The following is an 18,366-nucleotide window of genomic DNA, read 5'->3' on the forward strand; positions in this document are numbered from 1 at the left end:
ATTTGAGGTTATTACTTCTCTACTGGGACGTGGGTGGCGCTGTGGGTTAAACCACAGAGCCTAGGACTTGCCGATCAGAAGGTCAGCGGTTCGAATCCCTGTGACGGGGTGAGCTCCCGTTGCTCGGTCTCAGCTCCTGCCAACCTAGCAGTTCGAAAGCACATCAAAGTGCAAGTAGATAAATAGGTACCGCTCCAGCGGGAAGGTAAACGGTGTTTCCATGCGCTGCTCTGGTTAGCCAGAAGCGGCCTAGTCATGCTGGCCACGTGACCCGGAAGCTGTACGCCGGCTCCCTCAGCCTATAGTGCGAGATGAGCGCCGCAACCCCAGAGTCGGTCACGACTGGACTTAATGGTCAGGGGTCCCTTTACTCCTCTACAGTCATACCTTGGGTTGAATGTGATTCGGGATGAGCGCATTCGAGTTGCGCTCGAGTTGTGGCATGCGCAGACGCTCAAAATGACGTCATGCGCAGGAGCGCCTAAACGTGACCCGCAGATGCACGGACATGGGTTACGTTTGCTTCTAGATGCGAACGGGGCTCTGGAACGGATCCCCGTTTGCATCTAGAGGTACCACTGTATTATTGTTCGTGCGGGTTACTCAACCGTTCCCTCCTGTGTCCTGTCTTTTAGCAGATCAGGGTGATCAGGTGACAGCAAAAACTGCAAGGTTAGAATTAGAATTAGATCTACTATTTGATTATTGAACCCCCCTCCCCAAATGTACTTTCTATTGTTAAGTTTTTACCTCTATCTTCAGTATGTTTTATTTTATTGTGTGGCTATGGCTCAGTGCCTGATGTAAATACTGATTCTTCTGATTCAGTAGGCTAGGTTTTTTGGGGGGTGTCAGCACCCCCGTTTCTGAAAACTTTGCACCCCTGTTGCCCGGATTTGCTTAGGTCCGCAAAAGGAGGTCGTTGGGTCACTGAACATGCCCGTATCTCACCATTAGCCCAGGGTCTTGTGGGCGTGCACATCGCGGAGGGGTTTCCGCATCACTTTTCCCCCCCTTTGCACTTCTAAAAAAAGACACACACAAAAAAAACCCCATGCTGATGATTCCCTTTTGTGCATGGTGGTTGTTGCCCATTCTGATTTTTTTAAAAATGATATTTATTGAAAAAAGAATTTTTAAGATCACAAATAAAAGAAAAAGACAAAATTACAGAAAAAAGACACAAACAGAAATAAAAAAGAAAAAATAAACCATCATTTTCAAATTCTCCACTTTCTTTACCTTCTTTCCATGACTTCCTCCTCCTCCCATCTCTTGTATCTTGATTAATAATTGTCACAGCAAATCCTTTCCATAATTCATAATATTCTGTCATTACATTACCTTCCTCTATTTTCATCTTATCTTATATAAAACCTTAAAACTTAAAATTTAAATCTTATTTTTACCAGCTTCTCATAACCATTACCTTTTTACCTAATTCTTTAAACATTCTTACAAGAGCCTAGTAATTTCATTTCAACATTTCTGCAACTTTCATAAAAAACATTTCTGACGATAAAAAAAAGAGAATAAAAACAATCCAATCTTCTTCCAGCGTCCCCTCCCCCCGGTCCCGGGATTATCAGTCCTTTTTGTCCCATTAGTCTGGCCCATTTAACCTGGTGATCTTATATCCGAGGCCATCAAATCTCTTCCATGTCCCTTCCGCAGTTCTTCTTCATATTTTCCTTTCACTCGTGGGAACTCCAGCTTGATAGTGCTTTTGACCCTTTTCGACAAATCAGCCCCTTTCTCATAGTCCAGACTAAACTCCATGTGGTATTTAAAAACATGTTTCAAGTAGTAAACACGTTTCAAATTCCCTCCAAGATAAGTCCCAACAGCTCCAAACCTCTGACGGCCCATTGCCAGATTCTGAAAGTCCAAACATCCCTGCATAGGGGGTCAGTCCAACCCCCCATTTCCAGCCGAACTTTGTCTTTCCAAATCTGGTTTTTTCCAAGTTCATTTATCAAATCCAAAGACTCATTTTCTTGCTGGGCCAAAAGTCCCTCCATCCCTGGTGCCCAAGATTCAGCAAGGTCCTCTTCTTTCAGTTGTTCTGTCATGGCACGCTCCTGTTTTGGTTCCTGGGTGGGCTCCATATAATTTCCCGCTACCTGGTTGTTGCCCATTCTGGTTAGGAAAAGGGTGCACCCTCCTGAAGATTGGGGAAAGAGTTGAGATTACGGGGGCTGCAATTGCTGTTGTCATGGGCATAGTGAAGGTGTGGGGAGGGGGGCTCCCCCAAAATCTATGCAAATGAGTATACACCTGAGGTTCTGTCCCCCATAACAAATTTGACACAAGATAATATCAGCAACGCAACTATCTGTGAACCAACAATAAACATCCATAAAAATGGCAAGAGTACAGTGGTACCTTGGTTCTCAAAATCCGTTCCAGAAGTCCATTCCAAAACCAAAGCGTTCCAAAACCAAGGCACACTTCTCCACAGAAAGTAATGCAAAACGGATAAATCCATTCCAGATTTTTAAAAACAACCCCTAAAACAGCAATTTAATATGAATTTTACTATCTAACGAGGCCATTGATCCATAAAATGAAAGCAATACTCAATGTACTGTACTATAAAATAAGAGTATTGTGGATAAAAATAAATAAATATTATTTTCTTATCTGCACTGATGATAGTCATTGTTTGGATGGGGCGACTTTTATCCATTTCTGCAGTCACAATCAATCAGTCGTTGAACTGGGTTCCACACAGTCACAAAAACAAATTAACCGAAAAAGCCTCAAAAACAAAAACGCAAAATAAATAGCAAAAACAAGTGCCAAACTTAATCCATTCCGGAAGTCCATTTGACTTCCGAAATGTTTGAAAATCAAGGTGCAGCTTCTGATTGGTGCAGACACCCCAGAAACAATAGCCGACAGCCGCATCAGACGTTCGGCTTCTGAAAAATGTTCGAAAACTGGAACACTTCTGGGTTTTTGGTGTTTGGGAACCAAGGCATTTGAGAACCAAGGTACCACTGTAATGTTTTTCCAAAAAAGGTTTTGTCTTAAACAATAGCAAACACAGTAAATAAAGAGTTCACTTGTAATATATCAGTGGTTCAGTGCTCATTTCTTTCCAAAATAGATTTTATCTTGAACAATTGCAAACACAGGAATAGAGCAAAAAAATTAAAAATTGCCCAGTAGCACCTTAGAGACCAACTAAATTTGTTCTTGATATAAGCTTTCATGTGCATGCACACTTCTTCTTATTATTATTATTCGTCTTGCGAGGTACCACTGTAGTTAATATCCTCAGTCCCACTAATACAAAAAATCTCTATAGAAACTTGCCTGTTCCCATCTGCATGTTTCCAATCCGGAGGAGCATAGAGAAGACAATGCCCTTCAGTTTGTTAAACCTCCTTATCAAACATGGATAGGGCTCACACATTTAAAGGCACAGCGGCAGAAAGACCACAGACACAGCTGCAAGCAGTTACATGAATCCTGCAAACTCTAGTGTTGAACTTAATCCACGTGGAACTAGTGTACAGTGGTGCCTCGCAAGACAAAATTAATTCGTTCCGCCAGTTTTTTCGTCTAGTGAATTTTTCGTCTTGCAAAGCACGAAATCCCATAGGAATGCATTGAAATTCAATTAATGCGTTCCTATGGTCAAAAAAAGTCCAAACAAAGCCAAATTTGGTACAACAAGAGTTTATTAAGTGCTCTTTAAAGTCACACATACTGTAAAGAGCATTTCAAAAATTGAAGGAACAATAAATTAAGTTTCTAAACATGACAGAAAAACATTTAAAAATCAACAAAGTGTACAGTACATTTTCTAAGACTCTGGGGGACAACTCGAAGAAGGTTCCTCTTCCACTCTTTGCTTCTTGCTGAAGAACCCCCTCCTCAACTGTTCCCCCAGCCGCCCACCACACAGAAATTCAAATCCAGAATTTTTTTTAAAAAAACAGCAGAGTGGCCCAATGGCCACAGAAAATCATAAAAATGCAGGGGGGGGGGGAAACACACAAGCTTCCAGATTCTTGCAAACCCCTCCCCAACACCAAGTCCTTGAATTCCAAACACCCCAACCCAAAATCCAAAAACCCCCCAAAAAAGTTTAAAAGAAGTTTTGGAAAAGCTTCAAAAATCACCAAAGTCTTCAAAAACCTCAAAAAAGGCTACCACACCACATTCTATGAGTTGCTCCTCGAAGTCAAGTCGCAACTGTATTAACGGTATTAAGAAAAAGGAAACAAACTTGCAAGACGTTTTCGTTTTTCGTCTTGCGAAGCAAGCCCATAGGGAAATTCATCTTGCAAAGCAGCTCAAAAAACGGAAAACCCTTTCGTCTAGCGAGTTTTCCGTCTTGCGAGGCATTCGTCTTGCAGGGCACCACTGTATTGAGTTTATAAATATTTTTGGACTCCATCTGGGAAAGTAATCTGGACACATTAACACCAGTAACTCCACTGGTTGGAGGTATGTGCTTTGCAACCAAAAAGCGAAAGGCATCACAAGTGTGGTTTTGTTCAATAAAGTGTTCAACCAGCAGAGCCTCTCTAATTTTTTTTTTTTATATAAAATTTTTATTGGTTTTACAAAATTTTAGAAAACAAACAAACACTTAAAAAGACAAACATACATGCATAATTTCATGACATATTTTCATAAACCTCTTTTCTAGGACTTCCCCATACCCCCCCTTTCTGCATCCCAATGTCCATAATTTTATAGCAACTCCCAATTGTTACTTTCTAACCTCTGTCATCTTAGTCATCTCTGTATTCTGACCTTATATCACTGTATCCCTTTGTTTCTGAAAACCACAACACTCTAACATTCGTTAAGTTTATAATAGTCCTTAAGATAATTTTTGAATTTTCTCCATTCTTCTTCCGCCATCTCTTTTCCTTGGTCACGGATTCTGCCTGTCATCTCGGCCAATGTCATATAGTCCATCACTTTCATCTGCCATTCTTCCAGAGTGGGTAGATCTTGTGTCTTCCAATACTTTGCGATAAGTATTCTTGCTGCTGTTGTAGCGTACATAAAAAAAATTCTATCCCTCTTTGACACCAATTGGCCGACAATGCCCAAGAGAAAGGCCTCTGGTTTTTTGGGAAAAGTACATTTAAGTACCTTTTTCATTTCATTATAGATCATTTCCCAGAAAGCCTTAATCTTCGGGCATGTCCACCAAAGGTGGTAGAAGGTACCTTCAGTCTCTTTACATTTCCAACATTTGTTGTCGGGCAGATGATAAATTTTTGCCAGCTTGACTGGGGTCATGTACCACCTGTATACCATTTTCATAATATTTTCCTTTAAGGCATTACATGCCGTAAATTTGATACCGGTGTTCCATAACCATTCCCAGTCATCTGACATGATGTTGTGACCGACATCCTGTGCCCACTTAATCATAGCTGATTTGACTGTTTCATCCTGTGTATTCCATTTCAGCAACAAGTTATACATTCTAGATAAATTCTTAGTACTGGGTTCTAACAATTCAGTTTCTAGTTTTGATTTTTCCATCTGGAAGCCAATTTTCCTGTCCTGTTTGAAAAATTCCATTATTTGATGGTATTGAAACCAATTTTGTACCTTATGTTTCAGTTTCTCATAACTTTGCAATTTGAACTTATCTCCATCTTGTTCCAAGATTTCCCAATACTTCGGCCATCCGACCTCCATATTGAGTTTCTTCACTGCCTTGGCCTCCACTGGTGAGACCCATCTAGGGGTTTTGTTTTCCAACAGATCTTTGTATCTTATCCAAACATTGAACAATGCTTTTCTAACAATGTGATTCTTAAAGGCACTGTTGACTTTATCGTACCATAGATATGCATGCCAACCAAAAGCATTATTAAAACCTTCCAGATCTAAGATGTCTGTATTTTCGAGGAGCATCCATTCTTTCAGCCAGCAAAATGCTGCTGCCTCATAGTACAATTTCAAGTCCGGCAGGGCAAAACCCCCTCTTTCTTTAGCATCTGTCAATATTTTAAATTTAATTCTGGGCTTTTTGCCCTGCCAGACAAATTTCGAAATATCTTTCTGCCACCTCTTAAAGCATTCCATCTTATCCAGAATCTGCAAGGTCTGGAACAAAAATAACATTCTAGGCAATACATTCATTTTAATCACAGCAATTCGGCCTAACATTGACAATTTCAAATTTGACCATATTTCTAGATCTTTTTTAATTTCTGACCAACATTTTTCATAATTGTCTTTATACAAATTCACATTTTTAGATGTCAAATAGACCCCTAGGTATTTCACCTTCTTGACCACTGTCAACCCTGTCTCCTCTTGAAATTTCTCCTTTTCTGTATCTGTTAAATTTTTTCCTAAAACTTTGGTTTTTTGTTTATTCAACTTAAATCCAGCTACCTGGCCAAACTGTTGTATTATTTCTAAGACCTTTTTCGTACTAGTGTTTGGCTCTTGCAAAGTCAATACTAGGTCATCTGCAAACGCTCTTAACTTGTAATGTTTAGCTCTGACCTGCACTCCTTTAACCTGCTGGTCTTTCCTTATCATGTTCAGCAACACCTCCAGAACTGAAATAAAAAGTAATGGGGAAATTGGGCACCCCTGTCGTGTTCCTTTTTCTATCTTAAGTTCCTCCGTCACTACATTATTTACAATCAATTTAGCTTTTTGTTCAGAATATATTGCAGCCATACCATTCTCAAAACCTTGGCCTACCCCCATCCCATGAAGATTCTTTATCATAAAACTCCAAGAAATATTGTCAAAGGCTTTCTCCGCGTCCACAAAGATCAATACTGCTTTAGTGTTTATATTCACCTCTAGCTTTTCCAAAATGTCTATCACATTCCTTACATTGTCTGCTAGGTGTCTTTTAGGGAGAAAGCCTGCTTGGTCCCTATGAATCTTCTCCATCAACACTCTTTTAAGTCTTTTTGCCAAAATGTCTGCAAAGATTTTGTAATCCACATTAAGTAATGATATTGGGCGGTAGTTCTTAAGTTGGGTCTTTTCAGTCTCTGACTTTGGTATGAGTGAAATATATGCTTCTTTCCACGATTCAGGTGCCTTTTTTCCCTCAAGAATCTCGTTGCAAACTTCTTTTAGTGGTTGAATCAACCATTCCTTCAGCGATTTGTAGTATCTGGAAGTCAGTCCATCCGGTCCTGGAGATTTGCCCAATTGCATATTCTGAATGGCAGCCTCTATCTCTTGTTCTGAGATTCTCTGGTTCAAATCCATCTTACTTTGATGAGAGATTATTTGTAGTCCATTTTTATCAAGGAATTTGTCTATATCTTCTTCATTTTGCGGGCCTTGAGTATAAAGTTTTTTAAAGTAACTCAAAAAACAATTTCTAATTTCATTGGGTTTAGATATATTTTTTCCATCCACCTCTAGGCTTGTAACTGTATTTAATTTCTGCCTTTTCTTCAGTTGCCATGCCAGAAGTTTGCCGCATTTATTTGCTGATTCAAAGGTCTTTTGCTTCATTTGCTTTATCTTCCATTCCATCTCTTGGTTCATCAATTCCATATATTGTGTTTGATATAGCTTGATCTCTCTTAAAATCTCCTGGGACTTTGGTTTTGTTCTTAATTTTCTCTCTCCTTCCTTTATCTTTTCCAAAATCTTTTCTTTTTTGTCATTTTGTTTTTTCCTCTTTATTGAATTTTGTTGAATCAAGAATCCTCTCATCACCGCTTTACTTGCGTCCCAGATCACTCTTTTCTCCACGTCGGCCCTCAGATTTATTTCAAAATAGTCTTTTAAAGTCTTTTGGGCCTTCGTGAGGATTTCCTTGTCTCGAAAGAGGGTGTCATTCATTCTCCATCTAAATTGACCAGTTATTGTAAGTTTCATTTCCATCCTCACAGCATTATGGTCGGAGCAAGTTTTTGGGCAGATTTCCACTTTCTTAATCTTTGGAGCCATACCACTAGTAATCCAAATTTGGTCAATTCTGGTCCAGGTCATCATTGCTTGAGAGAAAAAGGTTCCCTCTCTCTCCAGAGGGTTCCTTGTTCTCCAAATATCTATCAAGTCCATGTTTTCCGTCATTTCAAAAAAAGTCTTAGGAAGTCTCCCTTCCTTACTAACTGTTAGTCTTTGTGCCTTGTCCATATTAGTGGAGACCACGCCATTCATGTCTCCCATAATTATCATATTATAATCCAGATAGTCCGTCAAGGTTTCATGAAGTCTCTTAAAGAAGTCAGATTTGCCTTCATTTGGTGCGTAGATTCCAACAACTAAGAATTTTTCTCCTTGTACTTGTATCTCCACTGCCAAATATCTCCCTTGTTCATCTTTGAATATCATTTTTGGAGCCCATTTCTCTTTCACATATATTACAACTCCTCTTTTCTTAACTTTATCTGATGAAACAAATTCTTGTCCTAGCCTTTTGTTTGTAAGTAGTCTCCTGTGGGCTCTAGTTATATGAGTTTCTTGTAGGCATATCAAATCCAGTTGTTCTCTATTCAATATATGAAATACTTGTCTTCTCTTCAAAGGCCCATTGAGCCCATTACAATTCCAACTAAGGAATTGCAGAGCCATCTTGTTATTTTCCTAAAGCTCCTCCAGCAGCTCCAAGTTGTTGCTCTTCTTCTGATGGTGGTGGTTTTTGTCCAATCGAGAGATTCAGGATATCTAGTGCTCTCCTCTGTTCTGCAAGTACGTCCACAGTCCCCTTCTGCAGGTCCTCCTGATTTCTTGCCAAAAATTTGTCTTTATCTTGAATTGTCTTTATTTTCACCTTCTTTGCCTTGTAGTCGAATGACAGTCCTTGTGGAAATTCCCACCTAAAACGGATGGAATTTTTCTTTAACAAAAGAGCCAAGTCCTTGTAAAAGTTTCTTAGATCCAGAATATATTTTGGGATGTCTTTAAAGATCTGTGCGGTTGAGTTGCCAATTTGCAGAGCCTTTTCAAAATGTAGTCCTAATATTTTGTCTCTTTCCTCCTTGGATCTAAATGTAATCAGGCAGTCTCTCGGGGTCTTTCTGTCCTGCTTTTTACCCAGTCTAAAAGCTGTTGTAATTTTAAATTCGTCTTCCTCCAGATCCCAGCAGTCCACAAACTCCCGTGTCAGGTATTCCGCAAGGTTGTCTCTCTCATTCTCCGGAATCGATCTTAATTTCAAATTTCTCTCTTTTCTCTGTAACTCCCACAAGGCCAAGGTTGCGTCATGCTCATAAACCTTCTTAGCAATCGGCTCTAATTTCTCTTGCGTCTCTCCAGCAGTAGCTTTGGCATCTTCGGCAATTTTACGTGTAGTGGCGTTTTCCTCCACCAATTTATTTATAGATTCTGTGTTCTGGTTTAGTCTTACTGATATTTCTGTTAATTTTTGTGTATTTTCTGAAGTCTGTTTTGTCAAAGACTCCAGAGTTTGATTTATCTTGAGCAGAGCGTCTGTCACAGCTTCCATAGAGGCAGCTGCTCCTTTTTCTTGTTCTGTTATTCCTGCTGGTCCTGGAGTTGCAGCTGAAATTGAACCTCTTTTCTTTGTCTGTTGCTGTTGCAGCTGTTGTTGTTGTTGTTGCCTAATTTTGGCTCTTGTGACTATCTCTTCTTGTGCGCCACTCATGTCAAGGTCGTTTCCCACGGGAGCTATTCCCCGTTGGAAAATTCCACTGTCCTAGGCCGTGCCGAACTTTACTTTACCCTCTAGGGGGAGCAAATCAAAATGGCCATAAAGTAAAGTATCCAAGTACGAAAACAAAGGAGAATGTCCAAAGATGTAAAAAAGAGAGATTAACACAGTCAAAGTCAATATTACTAGAAGCTTGTAACTGCAAATTGCCACAGTTTCCCAGTTTATACTGTTTCTTCTTGTAATATACTGTAGCCAGTCACTGTGTAAACTTTGTATCACAGTATCACTTTGCAGGAAAAAGTCAGTTCAGTGTCCTATTGTTCTAAAGAGGCAGACCGTTTCGTACTTTCAGTAGATGAGACAGCGGAGGATTTTTACTTCAGGTAAATCATGCAGTTATTAAAGTCTCATTCACCTCCCCTCAGCCTTGCTAGCTAGAGGGGAGATCTAAGGTCTAAATGTCCGGTTTAATTAATTAAAGAGCGGGTTTCAACGGATGCAAGTTTAAAGTTCCGTTGCTTTCACTTTCATGCAGTCGGGGGGAGGCAGACTTCCTTGATTTAATCTCCCCGCTTTTAGCTCAATTTTCAGAATTTAAAGGGTCCCGATTGTTTTTCAGCTCCTACTCACGGGAATTCCGTCCAAATTTTCTTTTCAGGAAGGAATCGGCGCTCTCCGCTTATGGCGACGCGGCTTCACTTCGCAGGCTGGGTAACGACTCTCAGCACCGCGCTCACTCCCGATGTCGATCCGTAGCCTTTAAAAAGGCTCTTTCACGGTACCGGGGGGCGCAAAGGTGCCCACCGAGTCTCCTTGTTCTCAGGCTTCAGCGCCTGAGATTTTAGGGGTCCCCCGCTCGCCGTAGCGGGTAAGACCCGAACTTGCGAAGCAGTCCTTCTCCGGAGCTCGGAGGTAGGACCGCCATTAAGCGCTGGCACCGACCGGAAGTAGAGCCTCTCTAATTTTGCCTCTAATGTGGGATCCGTGTCCTAACATACGAGTCTTAATAGGGCGGGTGGTGGCACCAATGTATATCAACTGACAAGTGCATTTGATTAAATGAATCGCATTTCTGGAGATCACGGCCTTCAATCTGAGATACAATGCCCCAGTATCTGTTTATGATTCTGAAATATACTCAGAGTCGCAAAGTGATTTCATGCTCTTTATTCAGCTCATAGTGGTGAGGAGGAATTAATGAATGAATGTCCCCTCAAAGTATCTGCTTTATATACATTATTTACACAATGGGCTGCACATGATTGGCTAATTCCGGAATTCTACTGTAAGCCAATCAGGTTGTGGATTCACTTCTATCTGGAGCATGATTGGGTGGTTCCTGCCAACCAATCATACTGCTGCATTGTACTATGACCAATCAGACTGCTGCATTCTGAATCCTATTGTTCTAGGACCAATCAGACTGCTGTATTTTGGATCCTATTCTAGGACCAATCAGACTGCTGCAGTTTGGATCCTATTCAACTCAGTACATAACAGATTCTTACCTCCATCATCTGTGGGGTAAACTCAAAAGAACAGGCAATATGTTTTTGTGGTATTTTGCTTTGGGGTACAACAAGGTCCCATCTGTCACCTGCATCTGCTTCCACCCGGACTTTATGAATAATATGCCAGGGGTATCCTCTATTTACCAGGCTCACCTGCCGCTTGTTGGTACATGTCCAAAGTAGAGGAATTCCTTTTCCTATGCAAAAATTGGCCCAAAGGTGCAAATGGCTTGTGTGCATGTGTTGTGAAATAGTAATAAGGATGATAAAAGGTTGTGGTGGCCATGATTCACACCTATGGCTGCAGCAAGCTGTGTCAGGTACATCTGTTGCGGCAGCTGCCGGATAATAATCTTATCTCAAAGGATGACTGGATAAACTGGCATAACACTGCATCTGTTGTGGCAGCTGTCTGATAATCTGGTGTCAGCTTGATGGCAGTGAGCTTGCATTATATCAGGGCATCATGACCTGGTTATGAGACACTGTGGCCTGGTTATGAGACACCTTGGCCCTGCAGTTGGAAGATTAATGGACTAGATCAGAGGTCAGCAAACTTAACGCGCCTCAGGCTGGTGTCTCCAGCGCCGATCGCGCAGTGGACTGGAGGCCGGAGGAGCGCGTGCCCATACGCGTGTGCACATGCTATTTCTGGCACACGTCCGGGTCGGAGGAGCGCCAGAAATAGCTTGTGTGCATGTGCCTCCTCCAACCTGGATGTGCACTGGAAATGCTTCCGCATGCGCACAAGCTATTTCTGGTGCTCATCCGATCCAGAAGTGGGCAGCCGTGCAGCGCAGCGCAGCACCGGTAAGAGCAGGCGGTGGGGGTTGCCGTGGGTCGGATAAACGAGTCCCTCAGGCCTTATTCGGCCCACGGGCCTTAGTTTGGGAACCCCTAGACTAGATCAATAGACTATAGCAAAGAAAGGAAGACTTGGGGGCAACTGAAGCCAGGTGCAAATGGCAGACATTCAGGATTTATTTTATTAAATTTTGGGTACTGCCCTTTATCCAAAGATTACAGGGTGGCTTGCAATACAGTATACAAATACAACCTGAAAACACGAAATACATAACATAACAAACCAATAACCCCTGCTCCCACCTTGAGGAGCCAGGTTTTGAGTACCATGATAACAGTGGCGTAGCGTGGGGGGTGCAGGGGGGGCCGGCCGCACCGGGCACAACATCTGGGGGGGCGCGCTCGCACTCGCAGCTCTCTGCCCCCTGCTAAAATCCACGGGTTAGGGGGCGCAAATTACTTGCCTTGCCCCGGGTGCTGGCAACCCACGCTACGCCACTGCATGATAACAGAACTGAGGTTGTAGTCTTCCCACAAAAAGTCCATTCCTGGTTAACTGCCCCTCCCATGAGTTTTTTTTAACTTCAGCATTATAAGTGTGTGTGTGTGTGTGTGTGTGTGTGTGTGTGTGTGTCCTTGGTGCTGTGGTTAAACCACTGAGCCTCTTGGGCTTGCCAATCAGAAGGTCAGCGGTTCGAGCTCCCATTGCTCCTGCCAACATAATAATAATAATAATAATAATAATAATAATAATAATAATAATAATAATAATTTTTATTCATATCCCGTCCTCCCCAGCCAAAGCTGGGCTCAGAGCGGCTAACAACAATAAAAGTAACACAGCATTCTAAAATCAATTCATTCTAAAATCAATTCAAAATCAAATTAATGGCAACCATTGGGCTAGAGTTCTGTGAGGATTACCAAAGGACTGTGCCTTGGCCAAAGGCCTGGTGGAACAGCTCTGTCTTCCAGGCCCTGCGGAAACATGTCAAGTCCCACAGGGCCCTAGTCTCTTGTGACAGAGTGTTCCACCAGATTGGGGCCACAGCCGAAAAAGCCCTGGCTCCGGTTGAGGCCATCCTAACCTCCCTGTGGCCCGGGACCTCCAAGATGTTTTTGTCTGAAGACCATAAGCGCTAAGATAAGAAGTACAGAAACAGTTTCTATTCATGAAAACTTATGTGAACAAAACTCATGAGGGGGACCTGGAAAATGGATATAAGCTCTTTGTAAAATGCTTTCAGGTGTGCTTGCTGTTAATCAATCGCGCAGGTTCCTTCTGCTACCCCGGATGGCAGAAATAAAGCTTTTTCTCTGAATTTTACCCTCAGTGTCTGTTTGGCTCCTTCCTCCTTCCCCCCGGGTGCAATGCTCTTCCTACCCCTGGGGAAGGCCTGAAAGGCTACACCCACAAGTCTCAATTCCAATTTGGACCAATTAATAGGGTATCCTGATATTTCACTAAAGTCATCTATCATTTGCATGGACACAGGAATATAGCAGAATGAGGTTTATAAATGAACAAAATAATAGCATCTACAAATCGAACCAATTTACAGAATATACAGATGATTTACGTACTACTTCCTATGTTGTCTTATAGCACAGGCTAAGAGTCCCATGCACATATTAAAAAGCAAGGGTGAAAGTAGGCGTCCTTGTCTAGTTCCTCTGAATAACGGGAAAGTAGCAGAAAGCATACCCATTGTCCTTTAGTCTAGATGTGAGCAACTCATATAAGATCTTAATCCATTTGAATTCCAAAGGAAACCCAAACTTGCTTAACCTGCTTAAGAATGAGTCTCCCTACACTGTGAGTCGTTTTCAACCTAAGTCACATTTTATACCACCTTCACTGGATCGTGCCATTCAGACTTCCCAAAACTCAGTGTTGCGGGAGATTTCTCAAGCAGAAGACAAATCGGTCACAATTTTCAACAATATGTCAAGGGCACGAAGAATGGCCTCAAGGAATCTATCGCAAGATGAGTCAATTGTTGTGGCTTTTTAATTTAATAAAGGTTATTTTTTAAAACAACAACAAACAAACCCTCAAAGCAACAGTTAGCTTAATGCACTTGCTTGCCAAGTTTTGATAATGAATAAAACAGAATACATAATTGTTACGGAAATTACGGGTGGGGGGCACATCTTTAAAGTTGTTAAATGTTACAAATAGTATGCGTAAATGTATCCTTTCGACCTGACAGCTCAGGGAAGTTACCTAGCTTTAAAAATCATATAAAATCAACTCCTTTGCTAGTTTCCTTCATTCCATCGCTAATTTGCTTCATTGGCCAAGGACTTGGAAACCACTCCGTCCCCACCATAATCCTTCAAACTCACAGGATCACAAACAAACATAGGCGTCAATTGCTGGGCAAAGGCACTCCTCTGGACTTGCCCAGGTAGCAGACTATGCAAACCAAAGTTCTATTGTCCCTTTGTACAGTGGTGCCTCGCAAGACGAATGCCTCGCAAGACGAAAAACCCGCTAGACGAAAGCGTTTTCCATTTTTCGATGCGCTTCGCAAGACGAATTTCCCTATGGGCTTGCTTCGCAAGACGAAAACGTCTTGCGAGTCTTGCAATTTTTTTCGCTTCCCCCCCTTTTTCTAAGCCGCTAATAGCCTTTTAGCCACTAAGCTGCTAAGCCTTTAATAGCCGCTAAACCGCTAAATGCGCTAATCCGCTAATCCGCTAATAGGGTTGCTTCGCAAGATGAAAAAACCGCTGTAGTAGGTAGTAGGTGCTTAGAATGTATTTCCCAATACATATCCTGTATCCCCCTGTTGCCCCAACACATTCCTCCTATGTTAATCATGTATAACCCTCCCCTTTTCTGATGTAGCAGTGATATAGCAATGATGTAGTGATGATACTTAATGAACTGTATGCTGGAATAAGAAAGAAACTTTTAAAAGTCCTTGTCACCCCATTCTCAGGGTTCAAAATTCCTCCTTGAACCTGTTGCGCAATAAACTTTGGTCTACAGCTATTTGCTCCGGTTGGTGGCAGGGTGTGGCTGACGAGCTGGGTGACTGAGCAGCCTCGCACCTAAATTTTTCCGTAACATAATGGAAGAGATTGCTCAATTCTCATCACACATTACCCCACTGGAAAATAGGTCAACGTGCCACTTTGATTTCTATTATCTTAGCACATTAAAGGTAAAGGTAAAGGGACCCCTGACCATTAGGTCCAGTCGTGACTGACTCTGGGGTTGCGACGCTCATTTCGCTTTATTGGCCAAGGGAGCCGGCGTACAGCTTCCGGGTCATGTGGCCAGCATGACTAAGCTGCTTCTGGTGAACCAGAGTAGCGCACTGAAAAGCCGTTTACCTTCCCACCTGAGTGGTACCTATTTATCTACTTGCACTTTGACGTGCTTTCGAACTGCTAGGTTGGCAGGAGCAGGGAATCCCCGTTGCGGGGATTCGAACCGCCGACCTTCTGATTGGCAAGTCCTAAGCTCTGTGGTTTAACCCACAGCGCCACCCACGTCCCTTATCTTAGCACATACCGCCCAACATTTCCGGATCAGAAAGTGGGACAAACATGCCCTGCCTAAAATTCCTTGTTCTTTCCCCTCCCATTCCACTCACCCCATCCTGCCCCAATACTTTGCAATGTAGGAGGCAATGTTTCAACGTAAGCTGTAAAACTATTAAAATGTTCCCTTCCAGTGTGTTCCTAAAACACCCCCTTTTAATAGCTCTTTCCAATCCACTTCCCTAACACAGAGATCACATGTTTGGCAAGTCTCCATTCTGCTCTGAAACACGAGAGCCTGGTTAAAGCTATGTGGCTGCCTGGAAGGAGTTCCTGTAAAGATGTACTGAAATCCACACGAGGAGTGAGATAACAAAGATTTGGCAACCCCTTTCCTCCCAAACTGAGGGGAAGTGGCATAGACTAAGCCGTCAGGACAATTACTCTTTAATCCCTTCATGCACTAATTAGTTGCAAATATGCTAGGGTTACACGAGGCTGAAATCCAACCATGTTCTGTTTCAGAAGAATTTATGGTTTTAAGAGGTAAATAAATTATAATACTAGAGTGGTTTGCATTCGAAAAATATGGATTTCAGGTGTCTCAAACATGGGGGGGGGGGGAATCTTATTTATATAGCTGCTGTTGTGGCTCATCCCAGGCCATTCCAGCTTTAGCAGCAACTTAACAAGGTTTGTAAGTAGGTGACATCAATGGGGTCTTTCATCTGGCCTTGCAACACCATTAAAGAGGCATGGGTTTTTTGTATTCTATGATTCATATTTATTTAGTTTTTTAAACTTTAAAAATTTTTTTTTTGCCAGTGCTTCAGTTTTTCTTCCTGGAAACAGACCTCACTGAACCCCTCTGCCTGCTCTCTTTCTGTATCTGTGAGCTAGTCTTCTGCATCATTCTGTTTAGAATGAGAAAGACGACTGAAAGCCACATTTTACTTCCACCAAGTTCTGGCTGGCCAGAGGTTTCTTGTAAGTTTTAAAATTTCCATTCATTAAATGCCCGGCGCACGCAATTGCAAACGCTTTGCAACAACTTTTAATGGAAATTTAAAGACGCCCAAGAAACCTCTGGGCTAGGAAAGAGTGTGCTGTGAGCTCTCTGCCGCCCTGTCCGTTGCTGATACGCGATGTACCGCTTGCAATATTGCAGGACCGACGCTCCGCCGCAGCCCTTTCGCTCGACTCTGACGCGCACGCGCAAGCCGAAAGCCGGCAAACGAACCCGGAAACTAAACGGGCGTCGTGCGAGTTTAAAATATTATGTCCTCTTTCTTCCCCCCTCCCTCCTTCCCCCTTTTCTGCGCATGCGCATCACGTCTCCCCAACGCAGCGTGGCGTCCGCGGCTGTGGGAGGCTCGTCGTCGGCTCCGCTTCGGGTCGAGGCCTTGCGTGGTGCGGGCGCGATGGGCCGCAGGCAGCGCCACAGGCGGCAGCCGCAGCCGAATACCCGAGAGAAGGGCCCTGGGGTGAGTCAGGGCCTGGGCCTGGCTGAGGCCTCGTTGCACACGTGTCTCGCCCTACACGTGTCTCTCTCTCCACGCGTGTCTCGCCCTACACGTGTCTCATTGTGCCCGTGTCTCACTCTACACGTGTCTCTCTCCACGCGTGTCTCGCTCTCCGCGTGTCTCGCCCTACACGTGTCTCATTGTGCCCATGTCTCGCTCTCCACGTGTCTCTCTCCACGCGTGCCTCGCTCTCCGCGTGTCTCGCCCTACACGTGTCTCATTGTGCCCATGTCTCGCTCTCCACGTGTCTCGCTCTCCACGTGTCTCGTTGTGCCCGTGTCTCGCTCTACACGTTGCTCCTTGTACGCGTGTCTCGTTGTACACGTGTCTCCTACGCATGCCTTTTGCCGGCAGGTGTGGGGGGGGTAGGGTTCCTGTGACAGAATGTCTTCTTGCACATCGGGATGGGCTTGGGGCTTATTGATTTATCGAATCAATTCATTTATTTGGCATAAGATCTCAGGACAGTTCACAGAATGAAATAGAAAGTCGAAAACTTCGTAAAACAGCAAAGCAATAACCCTCCCTTCCCTCAGACACATTAAAAAAAGTGTAGAATATTAATCAGCCCAGGACCTGGTTGGAGAGGAATATTTTCTCCTGATGCCTAAAAATATATAATGAAGATGCCAGGCGAACTTCCCTGGGGAGAGCATCCCACAAATGGGAGAAATCCCATTCTTGATTTTCATGCTGCCATCCTCCTCCAGACCTTACACGGAGGAGGCTCATGAAGAAGGAATGGTACTTACTGGAAATGGAAGGAGATAGCGCATGTCGGGTGGGTAAAGAAGGACTGGCCTCCTTAACGTGCTAGATTTTTGTGTGCAGGGAATTCTATTATTATTACTATAATTGTTGTTATTTACTAAATTTGTATTCTACCCTTCATCCAAAGAACTTGGTAGTTGACAGTGCACAATAAAACCATAAAGCCCCTTTACATTCTCTGTTGGCGTATGTCCGCACCTGCAGTTCTGAAGACACAGAAGAAGGGATTTGCTGACTCTAACTTTTCACTCCCACTCATTTTCAGTGCTGGCCTGAAAGCTGCTACCCGGAGATTGTGAAGGAGAATGAACTTTTCGAGCTCTACTATGGCAAGCAGGGCATCGTGCCTCATGGGGAGTGGGAGAGGTTCATGGCGGCACTGCGGGAGCCACTCCCTGCCACACTCCGCATCACAGGGTACAAGAGGTGAGCAAAATTGGGTTGCTGGTGCATAGAGAATGGGGTGGGTCAAAATTTTACACGTTTTCTAAAATTTGGTTAAAGGGACCCCTGGCCATTAGGTCCAGTCGTGGTTATGTGTGCATAAAATTTATTTTCTATCCAATGATCTTAAAAGTGATGAAAGCAGCCTGCTCATAATGTGGTCCCTGCAGCTATTATCCCCGTACAGGGGTACCTCGGGTTAAGTACTTAATTCATTACTATTTGGTTT

General features: G+C 43.0%; 1 protein-coding gene and 1 long non-coding RNA gene across 3 annotated transcripts in view; one reads left to right on the top strand and one right to left on the bottom strand.

Annotated features, from left to right (window-relative positions):
- Positions 1–18,366, bottom strand: part of LOC308593941 — a 47,059-nt gene that overhangs the window by 21,166 nt on the left and 7,527 nt on the right. The gene's annotated exons all lie outside the window — the stretch shown is intronic.
- Positions 16,707–18,366, top strand: part of NSUN2 (NOP2/Sun RNA methyltransferase 2) — a 30,432-nt gene continuing 28,772 nt past the window's right edge. For both annotated transcript variants that reach the window (XM_081206275.1, XM_081206276.1), the window contains exons 1-2: positions 16,707–16,883; positions 17,959–18,119. In XM_081206275.1, coding sequence (XP_081062401.1) covers positions 16,722–16,883; positions 17,959–18,119 — 323 coding nt within the window. In that variant the 5' untranslated portion in view covers positions 16,707–16,721. The remainder of the gene's footprint in view (positions 16,884–17,958; positions 18,120–18,366) is intronic.

Source organism: Podarcis bocagei (genome assembly GCF_964188305.1).
Source record: "Podarcis bocagei genome assembly, chromosome: 8".
NCBI lineage: Eukaryota > Metazoa > Chordata > Lepidosauria > Squamata > Lacertidae > Podarcis > Podarcis bocagei.